Raw genomic sequence first — 24,604 nt, 5'->3', positions numbered from 1 at the left:
TTCTGGTCTGTCTATGTTGCAACCTCCACCTACAGCCACGAGGTATGGATCATAAAAGCAGCTGAAATGAGCCACTTGTATGATCTCAGAGTGGTCAGTTTCAGCCTTAGAGATTATATGAGGAGCTCCATCATCCAAGAGGATCTTTTCTGCATTGAAAAGAGTCAGCTGAGGTGGTTCGGGAATGTGATTAGGATACCTCCCATTGGAAGTTTTCCAGGCAAGTCCCATTGAGAGGAATTATGTATCCTCTCACCTGGAGGAAATTAAGAGTGCTGCTGGGGAGAGGGATGACTGAGTTCTCCTTCTGAATCTGTTGTGCCAGTAACCCGACCATGGGTAAGTGGATGGATAGATGTTCATTTACAGAAGAAAATGACATGTTTGCAGGCACTAAAGGCTTGCAAAGTTCTAAAATTAGCAGAAACTTTAAGAATGAAGCCACTGTCAGATGTTTTATTCAGGTGGATTTAGAGTAGGTGTAATTGAATGGAGAATAAAAACAAATCAGAAGAATGAATGGGACAGCAACAAGGGTTTTTAAGATTTATCTAGGGGACACAGTGGGGACAGAATAGTGCATCCAGAGGAAGCTCCTGTACCTCAGACCCAGATAATCATTAGATGGCATTTGGCTGTGTGAAGGGTAATCTACCAATAGTACAGGGGCTTTGCCAGACTTGTGCGGCACAGATGTAAAGTCGAAGGGCAGCGTTAATCCTTTCCAGAGACCGACGGTGTGCAGTTCACATGTAACCCTCATCAAAAGGACAGATCATGAGTGATGGGCTCCAAAATGAAATATATTTTTAAAATTGCTAATCTATCTACCTGTAATCATGGCATGTCGAGTGGGACAGGAGTGGAGGGAGAAAGCACTAAAAATTAAAATGCCTTTGCCCTTGTTGTGACTCCGTTAAGGAGCTTAGTGAGAAGAGAATTCACAATACCAAAGTGAGAGTGCATTGGACTAAATGCGTGCACGTGCACAGTACTGTGAACACTGCAGGGCACACTTCATACACACATCCACGCAACAAAACAACCATCTTGACAGCGAAGTTGTGAGAGAAAACTCCAAGTGTTACAGATGAGTTAGTTCTAAAGAGGGATAAAAAGATTATCAAGTTAACCAAAAAAAAAAAAAAAAAACCACATCATTGGTCAGACATCTTGTCCTTAAATTAAAAGAGAAACCTGCCAGTGATTGGATGGAGTGTGAGAGATCGAGAGGGTGGTAAGGAAAACCAGCAAGGGGAAAAAAAAAAAATCTCATCATAGGGAATGAATTATATAATAGCTTCCACATGCAAACCCAGTTCTGGTGTAATCTGTGGCTGGGCAGAGGGAGGATTCTTGCATTAGGTGGTGTTTTTTTTAAAGCCGTCCAATAGCAGTAGATTATCATACCATACCCAGCAGCCCCCACCTGTTTTTTTCTCTTTTTTTCCAGAGCATCTCTGTCTCTTTCAACTCTCCCTGACATTTCCTCTCACACCAGGTAATTGTCCTTCCACTTCCTCTTCCAACTCAGGAAAAAGCTTCATATTGTGTTACTATTTTTACTCTTATTCGTTCGCCTCTTTGCAAACAATGAATTTCCAGCTTAGAAAACACAAGTCAATATATGTAAATATGTCTGAATTATAATAATGTGTAGATTCAACATTATATAGGAAACTATTTTCATTGCATTTGATGTTTTATCTGTCATAAATCCTTAACCAGACAGCGTAGCAATGATTCAGTTTATAAATGGGCTTAAAAGAAAAAAACGCACATATTTAGCACATATTTCAACACCCTAGCACCTTCTGTTCAAAGACGCCAGTGTTTGTTGTTCCCTTTCACTAATGTGTTGCCTGTGTTACCACACAGACAGTGGTGATTATGCTAAAACATTACGCCAACTCTGAAAACGCCTCCTCTCCTCCAGCAATCGTGCGTCCCTGACCCGCCATTTTTCCTCTTCTTTCATTGTCTGACCGCGGAGGTCTCGCTCCACCATGTTCAAAGCTCCAATTACGGACACATAAGTCACAGTGAAACACAAAAACAAACATGTGATGTGACAAAATAATGACAATTTTGGAATTTGACAGGAAAAAACGTCCATTACTGTGAACAAAAAGACCGAACTGACTGGAGTACTTAACTCCCACAGAAATTAAAATGCAATTCACAGAGCTGCTCCCTTGATGTTATGGGGAGTATCATTAACATTAGTCTGTTATGATGAAACCTTAGACGCTGTTTACATAGCAATAAGTGAGAAACAGCATAAGAGTGGTGGGAAGTGAGTCATGCTCGAGATGTGTTTTAGGGTTTAATGAGGCACATCATATGCAAAAAGTCCACTTTTGGTGTTACAGCATTCTTGTGAACCATTCTGGGGTAGTTTTTTTTAAAGAAGTACAGGTGGTCAAAGAGCACAAATTGATTGCAAAAAATGAATAGTTAAAGAAGAAATTAAAGCAGAATAAAGTAAAAATGTTTTGGGTGGGAGGTAAAGATTAAAATGAGGCATATTTGCTCAAACCAAGGATCAATACGGAGAAAATGGTTGAAGAGTGGAAGATGTGGCTGTGGAGATTATAAAAATAAGAGGGAGGATGAAGACATGGGTGGAGGGAGAACAGCGACGCTCCCCCCTTCACTTCAATCCCCTCCACTCAGCTCCGTTCTGCTAGTCGCCACGGCAACAGGCGAGCGGCAGAAAACGAAAACGAGGAGAGAGAAGTGTGCCGACTGGAAGCCAAGTCAACTAAAGAGCAGCACGTTTCTGCTGAGAGGGGCAGCAGATTCGCTGCACCAGTTAGAGTGTGGCAGAGGTGCCTCAAAGAGATTCATGCTAATTTATTTCAAAAGCCCAAACAGCTCAGTGAAATTAAAGCATGCTCTGTTGAAGTTTCATTTAAGCAATTCAGTACGAACACCCATGAAATACTTCCCCCCATTTAATCAAAAAATTATATTCTACTTTAATTGTTGTTTAAAAGCGAATCACTAGCAGATTACACTGTTCAGAGTGATATAAAAACCTCAAGAAATTGACAGACTCGGGTTATAATTTCTGGTTCTTGGGAAAACATTTGAGCTTTTGAAGTTACTGCTTTTGTAAAATGACTCATCGGGGCATTAAATAAGGTAAAAAGGCAGCGGTGAGCTTTCCATCTACTTGCTGAAGAGTCGCCTCGCTGCTTTGTGTTTGGATGTAAACAAGCTTCATGTTATCACCAACCTGCTAATCCTTTTCACAGCCTCACCTTTATTTTCTATCCGTTCCGTCGCTGCTGTCTCTCTCCGCCATTATAATAATTAAATCTCTTTCATTTACACCCTACTTTGTGTCTCTGCAATAAACACCAATGAGCCTCCCATGCTCCATCTCTTTAACAGACTTGTGCGTATTCCCCTCACTTAGCCTGATAACCAAAGTGAGGGAGCCGTTCACTGGACAAACAATAGATACCATCAGTTTTCCTGCATAGCTTCATGGCTCCCCTTTTGCAAAGGACTGGATCTCAAAGAAGATTTAACTTAATAAAGAATCTGAGTGTTGAAGATTTATCAGCTGCTGTATCTTTGTCTGATAGTCCAAAATACGTCAACTTTCTTCTGTAAAACTCAACAGCTATTTGGGGCTTACTTTAGTAATAAGCTAAGCCGACAAAATGTAACAGAAGTGTAAAAAGAACCAAGATCAAAAGAAATGTGGAAGTTGCTGCCAGTGGCTCATTAGGGTCACCATGGTAACCACACACCCGTGTCTCGCACTCCCTGACAACACTCCTAATGAGACAGACAGAAAGAAATGCAGATTTTAAAGCATTCTTTAAACAGTCACTGTACAAAAACTATAAATTAGTGAAAATAACCCTGAACTGTAAATAGCAGAAGCATTGGGTCAGATGCCAGTTTTGAAGCATGTACAGTGTTTGGTGTAAGAGATAAAAGAGTTGAAAAGACCCTTCACTTTGGGTTTACAGAGAAAAGTCTGAGCTCAGATCTAGTACAAGTCAATGAGAGATAAATTTTGAAAGGCATTGTCATTCAGTGTTAGTGGGAACATGAATGGTTGTTTGTCTCATTTGTCTCTATGTGTCCCTGTGATGGACTTGCAACCTGTCCCCCGCCTCTCGCACAGTGACTGCTGGAGGTAGACACCAGCTCATTCTTTTCAGATGTTAAAGAACCATTTAAACTATAAAAAACTAAGATGTAAGAGAAAGGCATTATAGCATCTCCATACGTCTTTTCTGTATTTCTGTTTTTCTCTCTTTCCTTACTTTGTTTCAAGGGTTGCAGCCGTAACTCAAACACGATTCATCAACAGTGCTGACAAATCCAATCCTGTCAGATCAAATATGGACTGACATGTGTCATTCTCTATGTCTCTCTGTCTACGTTTATCAATAGCTCGGTGTACGTAGCAGGTCAGCTGGCATCAAGCTGAATCCTGCTTCACACATGGAGCCCTTGGACACACACAAACACACACACACACACACACACACACACACACACCACAAGGGCTGTTCCGGTGCTTCAGGCCAGTGACAGAAGGACTGATGAGGGCTGCCCTCTCCCCTGCTGACAGACCGTTATCGTGTACGGCCACTCACTCTCCAACACCCACAGACCTTCACTGTTACGCTCAAATGTTGAGACCATCCATACATTTATCCATCTACTGTCTAAAATCATTTGATCCTGTTCAGAGTCATAGAGGAGCTGGTGCCTATCTCTAATGGTCAACAGGTGAGAGGCGGGACAGGGGGCCAGTCCATCACAAGGCCACATAGAGACAAACAACTATACACACACTCCTAAGGTCAATTTAGAGTTACCAATTAACCTAACATGCATGTTTTTGGACTGTGGGAGGAAACCGGAGTACCTGGAGAAACTCATGCATGGGAGAACATGTATATTTCTACAGAAAGGCCACAGCAGATGATCGATACCATACTTTAATAACACACGCTCATTCAGTTGTTGCTGAGTGTCATGAGGGCAATTTAAGAGAAGATAAAAATATTTTTTTTGCCTGGCTAATGGCAAAAAAAAATATAAGCCCCCTTCCAACTAGATAACAACACAGTCATGTAGTACTAAGTCTGTTCATCAGTCACCAAGGCACTTTCATTGTCCATCTGTCCATTTTCTTCTGTTTATTCGTGGTCAGGTCAAGGGGGCAACAGGTCTGGGAGGGAAACCCAGACATCCACAGTGACACTCTCCAGCTCCTCCTGGGGGATCCCAAGGTGTTCCCCAGCCAGACACAAGATCCCTCCATTGAGTTCTGGGTCTGTCCCAAGTTCTCCTACCAATGGGACACACCCAGAAAACCTTCACAGAGAGGTGTCCATCAGGCATCCTAAGATGCCCGAGCCACCTCAGCTTGAGTAGCAGCAACGCTACCCCGAGCCTCGCCCAGATGATGGAGACCTCAAAGACTGAGCACGGCCACCCTCTAGAGGAAGTTTACTTTGGCTGCTGGTAGTTTATGCCTCATGGCCACATGTGGAGGTAGTACTTCTATCATGCAGCTTAAAAACTTTGATAGATTGATAAAGTATGACCTGCTCATTAATTTTTGTCAAGATAGTCCAGGTTTATGCTATGTTTGAAGGAGTGCTATACTCTAACAAGGAAGAAATAAATTAATAATAATAATAATAATAATAATAATAATAATAATAAATAAATGTCAGTTTTTCTTTCACTGCCTATAACAACTGCGACCTGTAATAATATAATGACTGTTTCCACAAATACAGGATCAGAATACTGTTTTCATCATTATGTGTAAAGACTCAGAAATACACAGAATTTGTTCGGCTTAAAGATCCCAGACAGCATTCTTTATTGTACATAAATCCATGTGGATAAGGAGAATTATGTATTTCTTATTGTGTCAACATGGTCACAACAAACATGAAGCCGAACTCAAAATTTACAGTAGATTGCGGTTTGTGTAATCCTGGATCTGTAAACCAGCACAATAAAAATGTAATAAGTGTATTCTTATCAATCCATCTTTCTGTCTCAAACAAAGACACAAAAACAGTGGTGTTTTAGTCTTATTTAAGCTAAATTCATATCCATAAACACACACACACACACACACACACACACCTTTAAATTATGCATATTTCCAGTGACCTTTTTTGTGGTTATATCAGTAAGTATTAAAAAGTGTTTTCTTGCCATCCTCAGCCGACGAACATGTTGTGTATCTTCCACCACTGTAATAAAATAAACTGACTACATTTTATTGTCTAACCAGTTCACAGCTGTGCATTGATGACAGCGATGACAGCTGCATTGACATATTAGGCACTCAAGCAAGAGGTATGAGAATATGAGATTAAAAATAGACTTTCGTAAATCTATTTATAAATCATTGTTTCCTTTGTGATGAAAAGAGAGGTGCCTGTTAAATCGCCATAGCAACAGATCAGCCTGTAGGAGCGCTGGGTTTTTGGTGAAAGTGTTAGATTGTGATGGAGGGGTGAGGCATGAGCTGGAGAAAGAGTAGTAGGAGAGAGGGCGAGAGTGAATGTGTGGGCAGGAAAGGAAAAGACAGAGGAGGAAAGAGGGGGGGTCAGTGGAGGGAAATACAGAAAGAGAGAGAGAGAGAAATGATGGCCGTAATCCGGATTAAATCAGCAGGTTTTGGACAATCCCGAGCTTGGGCTGTCAGGCCGTTGCCAACTCCCCTCCCACCATGGTTTTCCTGCGCCAAGCTCCAACCTCAATCAGCTGCTCTGGCACATGCAGGGAGCTTCCATGACACACAAAACACACCGGGAACATCCCAAACACACTCAGTCGAAAGAAAATAATCTTATTTTGTGCACATTTGTTCCAGTCTATCACAGTGGTTCAATAGGAAATGACTTGGAAATTTGAGCAAAGAAAAAAGGTATACTGTACATACTGTTACGTTACATCTCAGTTCCACTAAGGATTCATTTTACTCTCTAAAAATCTGAATTGTAGGACTTTTCATTAAAAAAAGAGCCCTAACAGGAAATCTAAAATCTCATGTGATTTTCTATCTGTGCTCCTCTGTCTTTGGTTGATGACTGGGTTCTCAGCACTATAATGCTTTATACAGATTTCAAGTTCAATACAATCAAATAGTTAAACTACTTAGATCAAATGAGTAGAGGTGGTTCTTTAACAGTGCCTTAAAATCTGAGCAGCTCCTAGATGGACATGTAAATTATTCCACAAAGTAGGAGCAGCAACTGAGAAGGAGTTATCGCCTTTATATTTGTGTTTGGATGTCTGGATATCTCAGAACATTTGGTTGTTTCATCTCAGAGGAAGTACGATGATGGAAAAGATTATGTACACAATATAGGGCCTGGACTATTAAGGCCCCGTCCACACCACTACACCTGCCCTTAACTGGGGATTTGATGGATTTTTAAAGTCTTTCCAAAAAGAAGATTCTGAAAAAAGGGTTCCTGGTGGATCCATGTGGTCAGGACATATAGACTTTTTCAGAAACATGGACTATTTTCATGCATGCCCATTATCTTTTTGTGCCCCGGACACATCTATTTTTACCATTTTTTCTGAGTATATCTCAATGTTTCTCTACTTTGATCGTGTGCTGAAAAGATTAAGAACTGAGAAGAAATTATAAACAGTATTTTAAAAATAGAGTTTGGGGCAATGTTTAGACAAGCTAAACATGCTGTGATTTTCAAATATTTGAAGAATTGTTAAAATGTACAAATTCGAAGAGGTAACACAACCGTCATACTAATAAGCAGAAGGGTTTTTTCCCCCCTAGTAACATCTAGAGTAACACACTGCAGGACCACATGGTATTGGTGATGTGTCAGATTGTAAGCACCACAGTACTTTTCAGACAGGGTGTTATTTTTGACACATTAATACCCCCATCCAAATAAAACTACTGTTTCCATTGTAGTTATACTTTGAAAAAGTGAAAACTACAAGGTGAGGTCCACCTTTACTGCAGGAACAGAAGAATCATTCCTTGTTCCATCGGACGAGTGAAAATGAAGGAGCTACCACGGTGAGCAGAACTAGCAGCAGCTTATGTGTGTACCCAAACCCTCTGTTTCACCAGATCGTATATCCAAATACACCGGAAACAATTTCCCTCAGGCATAAAGTTTTCATTCATTCACAAGACTTCCCAACCACATGGACGGGGTCATTTTTAAAGAAAAACATAAAACAGGCAATAGTTCTAATATTTTTAGTACTTGTTATGATGAAAGGGATACGCTAATGTTTATACGAGCGGAACTTTTTGCGTTCAAAATGGCGTTACGTTAGCTTCGTTCACCTCTGTGCCACATTTTCCAACAAGGTGCTGTTGTGCTGACACTTGCAGTGCTATGATAAAAGGATGGAATAAACACCTCATGAAAAGCTTGAACAGCTGTAACTCGGTGTGTGGAGTACAGAGAATGTATTTATGTATATACTTCTGTCAGTGATGGGAGTTGAAGCCAGCAGGACCCAGTTTACAGGAGCTGCCTTGTTGTAGTTTTAGAACCAGTCTGCGCACAAAAGATGTGGGTCTAACTCTCGCACACAATAATGAGGTTATCTTTAATTTAAGCATGAAATAACTTATTACAGCTAAATGTATTAGAAAAATTAATATTAAAGGTAAGGTAAGGTAAGAACTATGTGATTTAACAAGCGTCAACACCTGGGAAAAAATGATCTAGGGTGTGTTTTTTGTGTTTTAGCAAAGGAAGATTTCCATTTCTTTGGGGGAGGAAGAACTTAAACCTTGTACTGAAACCAAGGAAACAGGGAAGCTGGTCCCATCCTGACTTCAACTTCTGGGTTCCTGTCAGATGTCGAAATATACATTATACAGTCTGTGGTGGAGCTACTGTGGTTGGTCAGCTGAGGCGGAGGGTGGGGTAAATTCATCGGAGTTGGGAATATTTGAAGAATCATTGAATATTGACCAACAAATTCAAAAAGTAGTTTTCCTTGAAATGCCCAGCCATAACAACAATAACAGCTTTTCAGTGGACAGTTCGGACCATTCAACTTAATGTTTTAAGCAAACCAAACATTAGCCTGATAGAGCAGATGGTTTGTTACACAGAACCATCTGGGGAGCCTTTGATGGGAACTGTTGTTCAGAAAGTTACAGGAACTTCACTATGTCACATTCTGCCCCATGTTTGTTCAAACCAATCAGATCCACCGTATGAAACTAGCCGGTTAAACTATAAACACGTTAGGAAGTAGAATAAAATCTGTTTCTTCCTTTAATCTTAAACCAACCTAGTAGTAGCCAAGGTTTCTGAAAGCTTTACGTGTTTTAAAGAGAAGTTGTGCCTCTGCTATCTCCACTCCCTTTGCTCCTTTTGGCTGTCTTTCTACAGGTTGTGAGGTCTAAATTTATCTGTTTTACATCACAGTGCTGTCTACCAAGATGCTTTTTTATAATTGGCTGTGAGTGTGGTGTGAATGCAGCATATTGCTGAGAGCAAGTGCGTCCCCGGCAGCTTTGCTTCACTGGTTAATTGAAGAATCTGCGAAAGGGATTGTGAGCACAGTGTGTGTGTGGTGAGGTGTGAATGCATTGTCACACTCTTTTCTGGTTGCTCATATGATTTGCTGCAAACACGGCGGCCGCGACAGCTTTGGCAGCGTGCATGCATTTGTGAGAAAGTGTGCCTGTGTGTACATCCCTTCTCCTGAGATGTGTGTAAATATAGTAACCGTGCTGTAAGTTCGCTTACGCACATGTTTGTATATTTGGATGACCATCTGGTCATGAGAGCAGGCATGTGCTCGCATGTGTGTGTGTGTGTGTGCGCGTGCAGTGAATCCAATGCTTTGTACAGTATATCAGTCCTGGTAGAGATGGTGTGTGTCTGGTGCGAGGTTGTGGTTTGTTTTTTACAGCGTGTTGACTGAATCACACTGTTTAGATGCTGATACTGCCTCCGAAGAGCAGCGGACCACAGACTGAGTTACTCTCACACTCCCTTCTTGTTCATTAAACCTCAGCTAAGTGCTTAGACAGAGGTCTGGGAGTTGTGGTGTGCGAGGGAATAATAAATCAGCAGCATACAAGCATCCTTTTCATCTTCAAACTGAAAGAGGAGGATGAGGAGGCAGTATAATAAAACCCTAAAGAGGCAAACACGGTGCTGTGAAGAGAAGCGGTTTTCATCTGACGCCGGCAGACAAACGAGATGATCAATCAAACAAAACGAAAGAATCAACTTTATGATGCCTGCATAGAAATGCTGTGAGTCGGGTGTTATAAAAGCAGTTTGTCTAAATAAAACTCTATGACACAAGTGCACACAAATAGACCCAACTAAAAAAAACTTCAAAAGCTGTAACTTTGCCTGTTTTTGTCAAGTAAAGATGAAATGTGGCTACTTACTTTTATTTTATTAAAACTTGACTTATTTTTTTATTTCTTACAGTGAATACCTCCATCTCAGCATGAGTTTAAACGTGGTCTCCCATCATTACATTAGAGCAAGGGTGGGCAACCCTGGTCCTCGAGGGCCACTATCCTGTCTGTTTTCCTTGTTTCCCTGCTCCAACACACCTGATTCAGTGGTTAAATCACCTCTTCATGTTCTGCAGAAGCCTGTTAATGACACACTGATTCAAATCAGGTGTGATGAAGCAGGGAAACAAGTAAAACATGCAGGATAGTGGCCCTCAAGGACCAGGGTTGCCTACCCCTTCACAGAGCCTCACAGGGTTTTGTGGGAATTACATGCATCTGTGCGCTCAAAGTTAACTCTGGAAGAGCTTTACTGGAGTCTTTAGATAGTATCTCACTGGGCTGCAAGTTTTGAAGGTGAGTTGGGGGTGGGGTCTCTGTTCCCTCACAAGAATGTTATCCAAGCAGTCTTGTTGCTTGAATAACAAAGGTGGCTCTGAGTTAAATGGCAACAACAGCCAAACTACCTTTAAAGTTTTAGGAAAAAAAAGATTTTGACGAATCAGCTACTGACAGGCCTGAACAAAGCTTCAAGCGTTACACTGTATGTAACAAACGCTAGGTGCTGCTTCTCGTCAGGCTAATACTATCGCTAAACTAAAGCATAGAGGTGGTGTCATTGTGATATGGGAAGGTTTCTCGTCAGGAGTGACAGAAGATTGCTCACAAGTGATTGTTTCTTTGAACAAAAGCTATATTTAAACTAAAGCTTGAACACAAGACAACACTGGAGAGGCTCCAGGACAGGTTTCCGTCCCTGACTGACCGTGTCAAGGCCCAGACTTCAACTCCCTCTGTGAAGTAACCTTTCCATCCAGTCAAATGTGGTTTGACAGGATCTGGAAGGAAGAATGGGATAAACTGCCTGAATCCAGGTTGTAATCCTGTCATCGACTTGAAGCTACGCCGGCTGCTAAAAAAAACTTTCATAAACTACCAAGTAAAGGTCAGTGTATTTATGTAAAAAAAATGGTTCAGAACTTTATAAAATGTGTCTTTAAGAAAATTATTTGCGTAAATATTGAATGGACAAAAATAAATTTATTCATTAAAAAGCTTTCAAAGATATCAACTGGAAAGCAAATGTTTGAATCTTTTCTGATTGTATTTACAAAGGAAGAATGGTAAAATCAGAAAACAAATAACTAAAGATTTAAAGAGAAAAAGATGAGAACATTTTACTGTTATTTGGTTTATCTGCACAGTTACAGATTAATTTACATATTTCTGCCATCAGGGGAATTTTGGGTGTTATTTTATAGAAAACCCGATCGAGCATGATTGAGTCAAGAAACTAATAAGAAGATCAAGCTGGAATCTGGACGTGTTTTAGCTGTTTTCTGTTTACTTGTTATCAGTAATCAGTATCTTACCTGCAGCAGAAATCACTAAGCATTGTCAGTTTAGAATAAAAGGCAAAACTTTTCTCACGGGAGTCCAAATAAAAAGCAGTTTTCTGCTTCTTTAAACTTCCGTCAGATACTTCAAACTGAGCAGTTCCTGCTGCAGGTAAGATATTGACCATTGATCAAAACAGAACAGAACAAACACCTCCTGAAAATGTTCTTTAAAATGACTGAAGAATTTCATGTGAAAGATTCAGCGGCACATCTCATCTGACCTGAGATGGTATTCATTTTTCACCAGTGGGAAAAGTTAATGAGCTGCTTCTTTTAATTATTCAAAATTATAACAAGAAAAAAAAAACTCTTGCCTATTTTATTTTTATCTTGTGCCAATATGAATGAAACTCAACATGTACATTTTAAAATAATGTCAACATGAACGCTGGCCTGGTGTTGACAGGATTCACATTGAGATGTTCGAGCATCGATTTAGTGACAACATATAATATTCAGCCCAGCGGGTGATTCTGTCAGGATGTTAGTTGGTTTTAAAAGAGTGTGAGTGCATTAGCAGGTACAAACACCAACCCAGCTGCTGCTCTCACATGTATTTACTAAGAAAAACAACAATGACTGCACGCTGGGATGTATTCATAGCAGCAAGAAAGAGTTAGCTGTTTGGCCAATTATTTTCCTTTTCTAGTTCCTAAATGAATGAAAGGTAATAGCTGTGAAGAAGATTGAAATTTATATCTAAAAAGTTATCAGTACAAAGAACAAACAATGGAGAAAAATTGAGACATGATTGTATTTGAGTAATATTTATAGCAGTAATTCCTGCCTAACTTAAAGTGATATACCAGCCAATCTGAAGTGGGCCCTTGCAGAAAAGTTATGAGACGTTAGTATCTTACATGTTGTAGATAGCTCCTTGAATAGCATCAGTTTTGGAGAAATGGTTTTATAGTCATTATAGCTCATCAAACCAGCCAGATTTAGACTGAGATTAAGCAAAGAACTATCTGCAATCATTAACATACAGTTTATTAATAATAACTAGACAGAGTGACATATGCTGGAAGTTGAAGTTGAAATGGCAAGCGTGCCCCTGTAGACTGGCTGCAGTCCATGTTAACAAACGAGAATAAAAATACACCTCAGATTTTTTTTTCACGTGTTGACTTTTGTTAATTCATGCAAGTTGTTACCTTCCTGTCATATTTCCAAATATTCCTTTTTTTCAATATGTTTAGTTGTAGTAAGCTATTTAATGACTAAAACCCACCATGATTGTGAGTGGAGGAGTAGGCGGGGCTTACGGCCTCTGGCCCCACAGATCCAACATGGCAGCTTCCATAAACTGGATACTGCTGGCTATGGTTCTGAACAACAAGAGGACACCCAGACGCTCCACCCATCTTTTAATGTCGACGTTTACAACAGGTAAAATAATAACTATTCATAACCTTTCCACAAAACCCCACTTTATAATGACTAAGATATTCCCCTAGTGTTTCGCAGGTATGAAAAAGATCATTTAAGAATGAAGATTGCATTTTTTTTTAAATTGGTGGTGCTGTTTTTACAGCAGTGCTCCCCCGTATTTGTGTCTGAGTTAAGGTCTGGGTTAAACTTACCTCTCAGTAGCTGCTCCGTCCTGCAACCATGGACTAACAGTAAAACTATAAGCCTTAATGAGTCACTCTGCCAATGACAGCGTCTACCTGAGCCCCTGCAAGGTGAAACCTGCCTGAACTCTGACCCCTGAGCCAGCTCTTCATTCTCCATGTCTTTACCCACAAACCCCTCACATCTCATATTTACAGCATATTCCATAGGCACTACATAAATGCAAATGTTTACAGAGAGGAATAGTTATTCACATGGGAATCCAGTTTTCCGAAACAATTCTTTTATTTGTTGTTCTAAAAACATGACACTGTTTCTGAAAACAACGCAAAACGCCGCAGTAACGATGCAATGTACGCTGCCACGAAAATAATAACGGGAAACAAGGTATGGAGCGTGCGCATAAAGCTTACGTGCTGGGTGCGAAATATAAACGCAACAAGAGGAAAAGGACACCCTCGGGTCGTAGGTTTGAGTATTCACAAAATGACGCTCCTCATGTGGACGGCCCCTAAGACAGACGGTTTAATTTTTAACACGAGTAGCTGGAACATGGAGGATAGATGCAGAGGAAGCACATAAAAATGGAATCTGCATAATTATGTGAATTTACTCTCCCCTTTTTTTTTTTCCTCTAGTAGTTCCTGTGGAGCCTGGTTGTATTACTCCAGTCATGAAAGGCTACACAGAAGCTCCTTCCTGCTCCCAGGGCTCATTTCCTGGATCTTTGTATGACTAGTATCCCACATCAATCCCACTATGAGCACTGATATGAATGCTATAAGACATCTATATAAAAAAAAAAACATATTTGAAATCACAATTATTTTGCAGGATGCTGCGCACAAAGTGAATTTTATTAGCAGGTGGCTGCTGTATGGTGCTTTTAAAGATGCCACAAATCGATGTGCATCTGCCTCCCATCGGTGATTCATAATCTCCCAGTGGAATGTGTGAGGTCATTTTTTTATTTTTTATTTATTTTTTTTTTACGGCAGAGCTGAGAAGGCACCGACTTTACAGCCAACAGCACCTCAAGGGTTGTCACATATGGATGGAGGAAGTGTGAAAGCAGAGAGAGGTGGGGGAAGGAGGGTAGGCTGACAGAGTAAATGTTGGAGGTCTCGCTCGGTCCTCGGTGAAAGGGTGTTTTTAGCATTCTCTCCTGGGAATCTCCCACCAGCGAGGCGATATGACAGCCTCTTTCGTCTCCCCTGCCATGTAGCAAACATTAGATAAGCCTAACTCTGCACAAACAAAAATCACCATAATACCCGAGGGGGTTGAGGGGGTTGAGGGGGTAGTGGGGGTGGTGTCAGCGCTTCAAATAAAGGCTCGGCGAGCTAAAGGTCAAGTGATGAGAGCTGTAACCTTCGACCAAACACAGGCAACAATGAGTGGCGTGTAAATACCGCTCATGGGTAAACATCGGTTTTGTTTTTGCGAGTACATCGGACTGGGCTAAAAACAGTGCGCGTGGTCTCTGCACATACACATTTTGCTCCATAGCTGAGCTGTGACATAAAGCTCTTCAGGAAACATGCTCACACATTTGATCATCTACTAAAAAAAAACCTGCAGACAGACTGTGGGAGAGAGAAGGAAACAGTGCACGACTTGTTCTATTTTAGGGATTCTATTTACTGCTTCAGGTGGGTAAAAGAAAAAAAAAAACTTCAAGAACTATCTTAAATGAATGTCAGGAAGTGTTGAGTTGTTTTAAGGCTTTACGCACTCAAACACATCAGACAACGTCCTAGTTGGATCAAGTAACGGTAACAGTGAACCCCTTTCTGACAGTGCCATCAGACATAATTTATTTTCCAAATAAACGTGACGCATTTAAATGCCTCAAATCTTTAAAAGTGGAAATAAAATACAACTCAAAAAAATACCTAATCTGTCTTTAAATGTGACAAGTCAGAAAAAATAAGTGCTTCTCTCCTAATGTATTTGATATTTAGGCCATATTAAAGCCTTTTTTGTAAAACTTAGTTTGGACATTTTGTATTGGAAGTCTGTGGAAAGGATTGTTGTGAACAGCTTTTTGAACGACCTGTGTTTGGAGAAATAGTGTTTACATTTGACAGGACTAATGAGTTATCGGCTGGTCAGAACACAGCTAAGACCAAAGTGCTGCTATCTTAAAAAAACTCCCGCCTCAAAAATTCATAGTGGTTCAAGCAAAGGCTATTTTTTTACACTTTACATTGTCATCAACTTTGCATGATTTTATTATTTACATGAAATTCTGCAGTTATTTTCAGGGGTAAATAGCTGCTAGCTGCAGCCAGACGCACATCCAGTGGGAATATTTTAATATTTCTATCAAAGTAACTGAGTAAAATAAGATTAACAGTGGCAAAAAGGCTGAAATAATAGCATTTTTTAGAATTGCATTGGAATTTTGAAGATTAAAGTTGTTCTAAATCCACTTTGGAAATGACACCGCTTAGACAAGTCATTATTAGCTTGTCAGTCCCGTCTGATCAGAGTCATGTTAATAATGGATTTTGCCATCTTAAAACAACAATAATCTTCCAGATTCTATAGCATTTCATTAAAATGCTGTTATTTAAATCGTTACACTGCCGTCAGTTTCACATTACACAATTATACAAGCAGAAATATTATGTTATTCTTGTTCAAAGTGAATCAGGCTGCACCAGAAGTGCTGCAGCTAGCTGCTGCTGCTACTTGTGCCCGCAAATAACCAGAGAATTCTACGTAACCATGTAATATAAAATTGACAGCTGTGTACAGATCTATTAAATAGCGTTTTTATAAAGCACTATGAAATTTTGTAGAGTGGCTCTGTTTTAAGATGGCAGCAGTCTACTCTGGTCTTGACTGTGTGCAGACTAGCCATTAGTTAATTAGTTCTATTTCTCCAACCTGAGGATGTTCAAAGAGCTGTTCATTAGAACTGTGAAAAGACCTGACTGTTCTCCTTCAGGATGTATCAAGCCTCAAACTTCACCAGTGTTTACTGATAAACAGTGTCCACAGAAACAGTATTAAGATACAGAAAGCTCTCACACATCTGGTCAGCAGAGAAATGAGAACCCCTGGTTGCAGTGAGTCAGGCACTGCAGGGATTTCAATCTTAACCCTCCTGAAGTCAAAGAGAGGTAGAGAAGCCCTTGTAACTTTTGGTCAATTTGACCTGAAGGCCATGGGAGGGTTAAGAAAGTACCAGCTTGTTGTTTGCTGGATACCAGTAGTCAGGTCAGTACCATCAAAGATGTGTACTTTAGGAAACAATTATTTGGGGTCAGTAACTCTACAATTGTCACTTCTGGTTGGCCCAAAAATACCGCTGCAAACAAAATTTAAATCCTTTACCAAGGCTAAGTTGAACTAGAAGTTGAGACAATGGGTTTAAAGATCCCAAACTGTGGCATTTTGGTTTTGTAAGCTTCTGATTGTTGCAATAAAACAGAACACTGTATCACTGCAATGAACATCATAAGCAGGTGTCATCATCTAGCTGCAGCAGAACTGGACACAATGTTTGAAAGTTTTGTTGACTCAGGCTGGAGGACTGCTTTCCAGAAAGTCCAAAAGTATACTGTTGTAAAGAAGACCATGGTCATGGTTGCTGGCAGAGACAAAGTGCGTTTTCCAGCTGCTTCTGTGGCTACAGTCATGGTCAAAGGTCACTTAAATGTGATAGACAAGAATAGCCAAGTGGTTTCTGAACCTGTGAAAACACCACTTCCTGCAGGTGTTGTTGTCATTCCAACTCAGGTTAAAGTCAGAAGATGTGTGGCTCTGTCCAAGAACCAGACTAGGTTTTGTCTCTGTAGTGGATTGTGTGGAAAGTGACAAGACGTAAAGTTAAGTTTTATCATATTTCCACAGATGTTGAACAAGTCTCTGTTGATACCAAGGATGAAGACTTGGATGGCTTTTCTACCATTGACTTGGCGATACCCAGTCGTTTACCAGTTGTCTAGTTGTTTTTGTTTTTGAACACTTTTTGGATTTACCATGTCCTGGATGACTGAGAATCTGCACCAGCAACCGGAGAGAGAGAACAGGAAGTCTGGGAGAACGGTCAGGAAAGACAAGGAGTGGTTGTCATTACCACCTGAGGTGATTTGTTTATTCATTCCAAAACATCAAGGTAGTAAATTATAAATAAGACTAAAATTATGGTCAATTGTTGACATTATATATCTAAATCCGTGTTTTGTGTAATTATTTTTAGACTTCTAGTATTTCCACCATATTGCATTGGTTTGCTGGCAGGTGAACAGTGTGTTCTGGTGCCACTGTTTTGCATATTTTGCTCAATTTTATTGTATATTCTTTGTAAATATTTGTGGAACTTTTGACTAAAAGAATTAATCTGGAAACAAAGAGCCCACATAAAAAAACAATATTTTGCATTTGGACTGTGCGGTCGTTTAACCTCGGCTTCATTTAAAAGTGTTAACCAATCTGGTTAATGGCTGCCTCTTCTAAGTAGTGACTTTTAGGGATCACTTTTGAAAAGGACAGTGTTTAAGGACTGTCCTTTTCACTGAGGAAGCTGTGATCAAGGTTTATTTCAACAAGAAAAAGAGTCAATAAGATACTTAGAGCTTTAATCACCAACCTAACATCCAAGTCAGTATGACCCGCGAGTCCATTTGTCTTCCACATAGACAGGTCTATAGACTGTTTCATTAGTCCTCCTATCAAGATCAACTCTCCACTCTATTATTGGAGATCAATACGAGGGAGTGGGAGGATAGATTTGCATGTTTATCAGAGCCAGTTGGACCAATACCGGCTCACAAATAAGAACGTGTCCTAGGGGGATCCAAGCCACAGAGGCAGAGTGAGTAATGTGTTGATAGTACTTAGGTGGTGAGTTCTTCATCATAGTTGATCTTCACAAGCTGTGTGCCAACAGGCTCAGCAGTGCCACAGCCCATCAGACAGTCCATCACCCTGCCCACCGCTCCTAATAGCAGGAATATATCACTACTGGCACGTTATTACACACACACACAGGAAGACAGGACTGCAAACCACGCATGAGCATGGAAAATGACCGAAGAAGGGAATCTCTACGGGCCTCTGTAATCTCACACAAAGGAGTGCTACATTCACCCTAATGCGTGTGTGACTCACGTATGACGAATGACTCAGATACGCCGGCTGTTTCCATGTTGGGCTCGTGAAAACCCCCGCTGGCATCGCTTCAGGGACACAAACCTGTCCATTGTCTCCTAACACGAAACGCCAACTTTTTGTGACCAATATGAAGGTGTGGAAACGGCAGCAGCAGGACCAGTGGGTTTCAGGACTGAGAGTGTATTCGTGTGCTTTTCTGAAAACTCTTATCAGCCATGACGGCCCAGATTAGATAGCAGATACAGTGAAGAAATGTTTCTGCAGAAACAAGTAAACTGTTTCAGAATTTTAATGCTAAGAAATGAATTTACTGTGAAGTGATAGTAGAGCGTCAAACTGACTATACTTCCCTATACTTGTTTATGAAGCAATAACAGTAGAAACACTAAAAACAATAATAATGCATTTTATTTAAAAGCGCCTTTCAGAACGCCCAAGGTCACTTCACAAGCTAAAGCAGAATGATGAACAATAACATCAATAAAAAGGTTAAAAAAAACACATAAAAGAGATATTAAATGTAAAACAATTGAAGTGAAAATCAAACAGCACAAGGAAGCTTGAACAGGTGGGTTTTCAATCACAACTTAAAAGTATTGCTAGAGGTAGTATATATACATAAATATCTGCTGGGAGAGAGTTCAGAGGTGGGGTGTGGAGCAACACAACACCCCACCTCCCATAGCGGTGAGGTGGTTGGATGAAGATGACCCGAGAGTGCGGGAAGGTACAGTACACTGACATGGATGAGTTCAGACGAAGGAGCTACTGTAGGTTATGGTTGGCTGTAAAAGTGAGAAGCCGATTTTTGACTTGAGTGCAGCAAATAACGTGAAGCCAATGACATTCTCGAAGGACAGGAGTAACGTGGGTAACAGAGGGCATTCTGGTTATGATACGGGCGACTGAATTCTGAACCAGCTGAAGTTTATGTAAGGACTTGAGAAGAAAACCAAAGAAAAGAGAGTTACAGCAATAAATAAAAGATGCTACTAAGGAGTGAGTAAGTATGGCAATAGAACTTGGTGTGAGAGGCCAGCAGACGCAGTATGTATTACATAGATGAAAGTAAGCAAACCAGATCACATTATTTATGTGAGCTGTATAGGACAGAGTTCTATCAAGACTTTTAACCTGAGGGGAAGGGAAAATAATTTGAATGACAATAGTTAGGAATAGCTATTGGGTTTGGAAGTAGTTGATTTAGTCTCAACGAGGAGAACCTCAGTTTTGTCACTTGTTTGACTGAAAGAAAATTGATGTGAACTAAGATTTTATTGTAGAGTTATCTAGATAGCAATGAAAATTGACACTGAATTTACAAAAATATGTTACTAAATATTACTATTACAAATATATAATGAACAAAAGTGGCCCAAGGACAGAACCCTGAGGAACACCGGTAACTACAGGAAATAGATTAGATTTAAAAGAAAGACAGACATTGAACTAAACTCTGATTTGGTAAATAAAAATGATGTCAAGTCAGTTCATCTTACACCAGAGGAACTGGGATTGAAATTTAAAACACTTATAATATCAGTGTAACTATCACTTGTCATCACACTTTTGTTATAATTGCACTGAAACATGGACAAATAAGTGAACAATACAAAATAGTAAATGTTGATAGCTTTAAAACCCTTTTAGCTTCATTAAAAATGCAATGCTTCTGCAAAGGTTTCACTTTATATGCTTTAAGAGGTTTCCAGTTAAGTTAATGATGTTAGAAATGTTTACTCTTTGGCTCAGCTAGAAATGTTCTTTCTCTGTATTTTCATATGTTATCAGTGTGGATATTCTCACCAACTTGTGGTACGGGTATTTCAGTGTTTTTGTTGGACTTGTGAGCAATTTTAAATGGGAAAAAAATATTTGTTTAAATGGTATTCTGTGTAGTGTAGACGGGGCCTATATCATCCTTTTACAGTTTCCAGTCACCATAAATGTCTTTAATCTCTAATTATCATTCTTAGCTTGGTACAAATCAAAGCTCTCAACAAATTAGATATGTTGTAAGAGCCCCAAAAGGTTATGATGATCCATTTTGTGGAGAATACAAAGGTCTCTTCTAAATGACCAATAGCAATCCATTCAATAGACATTAACACGGTTTGTTTAAAATCTCAGCTGTGAAGCTTAGAGGGACATTTGAGGGCCCATCAGAGGATCAGTAACTTCAGCAGGCGTCACCTTTTAAAAGTTTTATGGCAATCCTGTCCAACCGTGTTGGAAAACATTTGATGAGACGTCAAAAGCTTCAGTCTGATTAAAAGTAGATGTGATATTTAGAGGTTTAGTGATTGCCCACTGAGATGGGCACCAGCTCCCCGTGACCTGGAAAGGAGAAGCGAGTAAAGAAAATAGATGGGTGAATGATTGCTCACTTGTAGAACCGTAGATCTGTTTTTAGAAATAAATGCAAATGTCTTTGTTTTTCAATACAACCACATTTTGTTCTGAATCAGCGGCGATGAAAGAGCCGCAGAGCGTAACATCGACTGTATGAACCGATCATCTCACAGCAGATATTTAAAATGTAAATAGGAAAGTAATTACATTTAGATATTTACATCTAAATCGTAACCACTGACCTCTTTTAAAACAGCCTCTTGTACTAAATGACATTTGAAGAAGTAGGAACATAATGAACTCAGAGTTTCCTAAAATTGACCGACTTTGGGAACATTATAAAATTCTTCCCTTCATCTGAATAATTCAATGCATTTTGCTGGCCAAATAGAGCTGCTGGAAAATATTTCTGTGGCTTCTCCAGTTTCATGCGTTATCTAAACATTTCGACTGTCTGGACAACAAACTTAATCTGTGCGTAGAAGATTTTTTTTTTGGCTGCAGTCACCCTGCCTGGGTCACGACGTGCAGCTCCATCTCCTGAAGCTTGGCTTCCTACCAACGCCCTGCAGACCGAGACATGTGTCCGCTCCCTGCCGCTTTTGCTTTCATTCATTCTTTTCACCTCTTCTCTGACATCAGTTTCACGTCTCCAACATCGCACATTCTGATTGCTTCTGCTGGTCTCCAGCTGAACTTTCTCACATTGCTGTTCCCTGACCTCCTCTGCAGATATCGTTCTTCCTTGGTGATTTTGTCTTTGGCAGCCCTCTGTTTCTGTCTCTTCTCTTTCTCACTCTCGCGCAGACCCTGCAGCCAGAATGACTAGCCATGTTGATGAGCAACAGTGCACTTCAAGTGTGCCGTGAAGGAGAGGAAGCAGCGCTGACCGATCATTTATCACAACACAACAAGAAACAGCTCTAACTAGCTTTCAGTCTGATCTCAAAATTACTCGAAGGTCATACCCTGGTTCAAAATTCACAGTTAAGGGTCTTATTATTGAAAGAAATCTTCCTCTATAATTAGAGTATTTCCTCACATCTGTTAAATCAGAGGGGCCGATATCTACACACTCAATATTTAAAGGCAGATTGAATCAGTTTTGGTTTAATCTACTCATTCAGACAGTTTGTTGTAAATTTAATGATAAACCTGTGGTTTCAGCAACCTTTCAGCTTCCATGATAGTTTTTTTTTTTTGCAAGATGTAAATTTTTTTTACCTTTTTACAGAGCCGGTGTTCCTCTTAGACTAAAACGTTCATGAATTATTGCTATTCCAACAAGAATGAGTTCAACAAACCAAAATACAAGACATTTCAAGATGTAGGGGAATGCATAAATCATTACTGCTGTAACTGTGCGCTGACTTTTTTTTAGGTTTGGAAAATGATTTCATTTGTTAAACTATAATGGATAATGTAGGAAGATGATGCACATTTAGGATTGTGTCTTCTGAAGCTGCTGTGGTGTAAAAGCAGAAGGGAATTAAAGGCCCAGAGTTCCTTGAAGGGATAAATCTGACCTGCCACATTTTATGCCAGAGTTTTAAACTAAAAACTAACGGCATCAAAGGTTTTGGTAAAACCTTGAAAATAAGAATGCTCAATCACGCAATGTCAAAACAACTTGTGCAATAAGTATGTGTTGGAGGTGACTCTCAGCTACTACCACACCAGATTTGATCAGCTGAGGTGGCCATCTTCAATTGGATTACCTCCAAAAGTTAATCAGGTTTAGATGAACATCCAAAGATTATTTCCTGAAAATGTCATTAAAATTCATCCAGTGTTTCATGAGATATTTTTCTAACAAATCGATAAGGTTGACTTCAACGGTTAATGCCAAAGTTTTCATCAAAGAGCTCGCATGATGAGTAGTGCTCAGAGTATGTGTTGGGTATTAGTCTTAGCCAGAAACACACCAAATTTAAGCTCAGTATCTGTAAAATGTACAAATTTATTGCCTTTTTTGTGTTTAACAGGGTTGTTTAGCCGTGACAGACAATTTAAATTGGGTTAGCTCCAAAGGTTAATCAGTTATAGAAGTACATTCAATGATTACTTTCCGAGTATGTCATTAAAATCCATCTAGTAGTTCATAAAATATTTTGCTCACAGACACACACAGACATGGATAAAGAGATTGATGCATTTTGTCTTTCAGCAGTGGGCGAAAAAAAAACAAAGACAGCATGAAAAGGCAGCAACAATTGTAAATGTTGGCAGTGTGGACATCTCAAGAGAGATGTCTTCACACTACTCTGGATCCCCTGATATTTAAAGCCTTTTGTGTGGACTAATGATGTCCCTTACTGCCACAAAACCATCCCATCATGTCACTCAGGAGGATTAAAGCGACTAAAGCCCCCATTCACTTCACAATCAGCCGCTCAGGAACAGGAATCATTGATTGACAGCAGAAATAGATTTATACTCTGCATGCAAGTTACGGACATTATATTTTAAATACTGTATGTAGACATAGCAGAAACACAAACTGATGAAATAAAATCATCCTGGGCACAAGAATCAAACCCAGTATTTTGTCAAGCACTCACCTTCCTATCATAGTGGAGTGCTGCTGCACAGCAGCCTCCAGGAGGCGCTCCAGGATGGTCCATTCTCCCATGGCTGGAGCTGGGAGGCATCCACTGGGCACAGGAACTCAGGAGTGGCCCCTCAGTCGGCTTCCCAGTCAGCAGGTGACCCGGTGCTGGTGTTAAAGTGCTGCACTCCAAGTCTTAAAGTCCACTTGTTGTGTTGAGATGAGGTAGAGAGTGGCTTCAGGTGCGTATCAGACTCTGAGGAAGCTCAGTGACATCACGGTGATCTCCACATATTTTTTTTTCGTAGAGTGCCGTTTCAAAACACTCTTACACTCCTTTTCTGCAACTCTTAGGTGACTGGATTGTGCTCGCTTCACTCATACACACAGTCGTCATGCACTTCCTCGTGGGAGTGTGTCGTCCCTCTTGTTTCCTTCCTCTGGTCTCCGTTTACCTCCTGAACAGCTGCTCTGCCATATGTTCTCACACACACCTGGTCTAAAAGAGACCAGGCTCTCCTCTACTTCTGGCGACTTTTAGGAAGCAGCCACAGTTTGTGCAAACAGACATCCGTCAGCCGCACACTAACACTCCTCCCTTCCACGCTCATTCTTTGACAGCATCTCTTAGTAACTCTGTCCAGGCGCAGGTCCACACACTCATGTGAGCCGGAGGAACCAGGGGTCTGTTTCTCTGCTCGTGCTCCTCTCCTCCATCCTCTTCATTCCTTCCTTTTCCCTCCTCCTCAGTCTTCTCTGCTGTCGCTCTGTGATATTTTCCAGAGATTCCTTCTGTTCCTTCCCCCCTGTTGCTCCTTCCTGGTCTCCTGGTGTAGTTCAGGAGGAATGAAGCATGGTGCTCCTCCACAGGCTCCTGCGTTACGCTGTGAGACTTTTCTCCCTCTGTCTCTGTGCGTCTCTCAGCATGCTTTATGGGAGGCAGCTTTCCTTTCTTCCCGTTCCTTCATCTTTATTCCCCTCTCGGTGTCTCTCTCTGGTTGCCTTCACCTACCTCCGTCTCCCTCTTTCTCTCGGAGCCAGTAGGCAGCTAGACCAAGCGTGTGTCTAGAGGATTAGAGAGGAATCATCTCTCCGCTCCTCCCCACCCTC

General features: G+C 40.5%; 1 protein-coding gene across 1 annotated transcript in view; it reads right to left on the bottom strand.

Moving 5' to 3' along the window:
• Positions 1-24,604, bottom strand: part of LOC108247331 (gap junction delta-2 protein) — a 37,009-nt gene extending 12,405 nt beyond the window's left edge. The window contains exon 1 of the mRNA XM_017435370.3: positions 23,508-24,604. Coding sequence (XP_017290859.1) covers positions 23,508-23,578 — 71 coding nt within the window. The 5' untranslated portion in view covers positions 23,579-24,604. The remainder of the gene's footprint in view (positions 1-23,507) is intronic.

This window comes from Kryptolebias marmoratus, linkage group LG2 (assembly GCF_001649575.2).
Source record: "Kryptolebias marmoratus isolate JLee-2015 linkage group LG2, ASM164957v2, whole genome shotgun sequence".
In the NCBI taxonomy this organism is placed as follows: Eukaryota; Metazoa; Chordata; class Actinopteri; order Cyprinodontiformes; family Rivulidae; genus Kryptolebias; species Kryptolebias marmoratus.
This window is presented reverse-complemented; position numbering and strand designations above follow the sequence as displayed.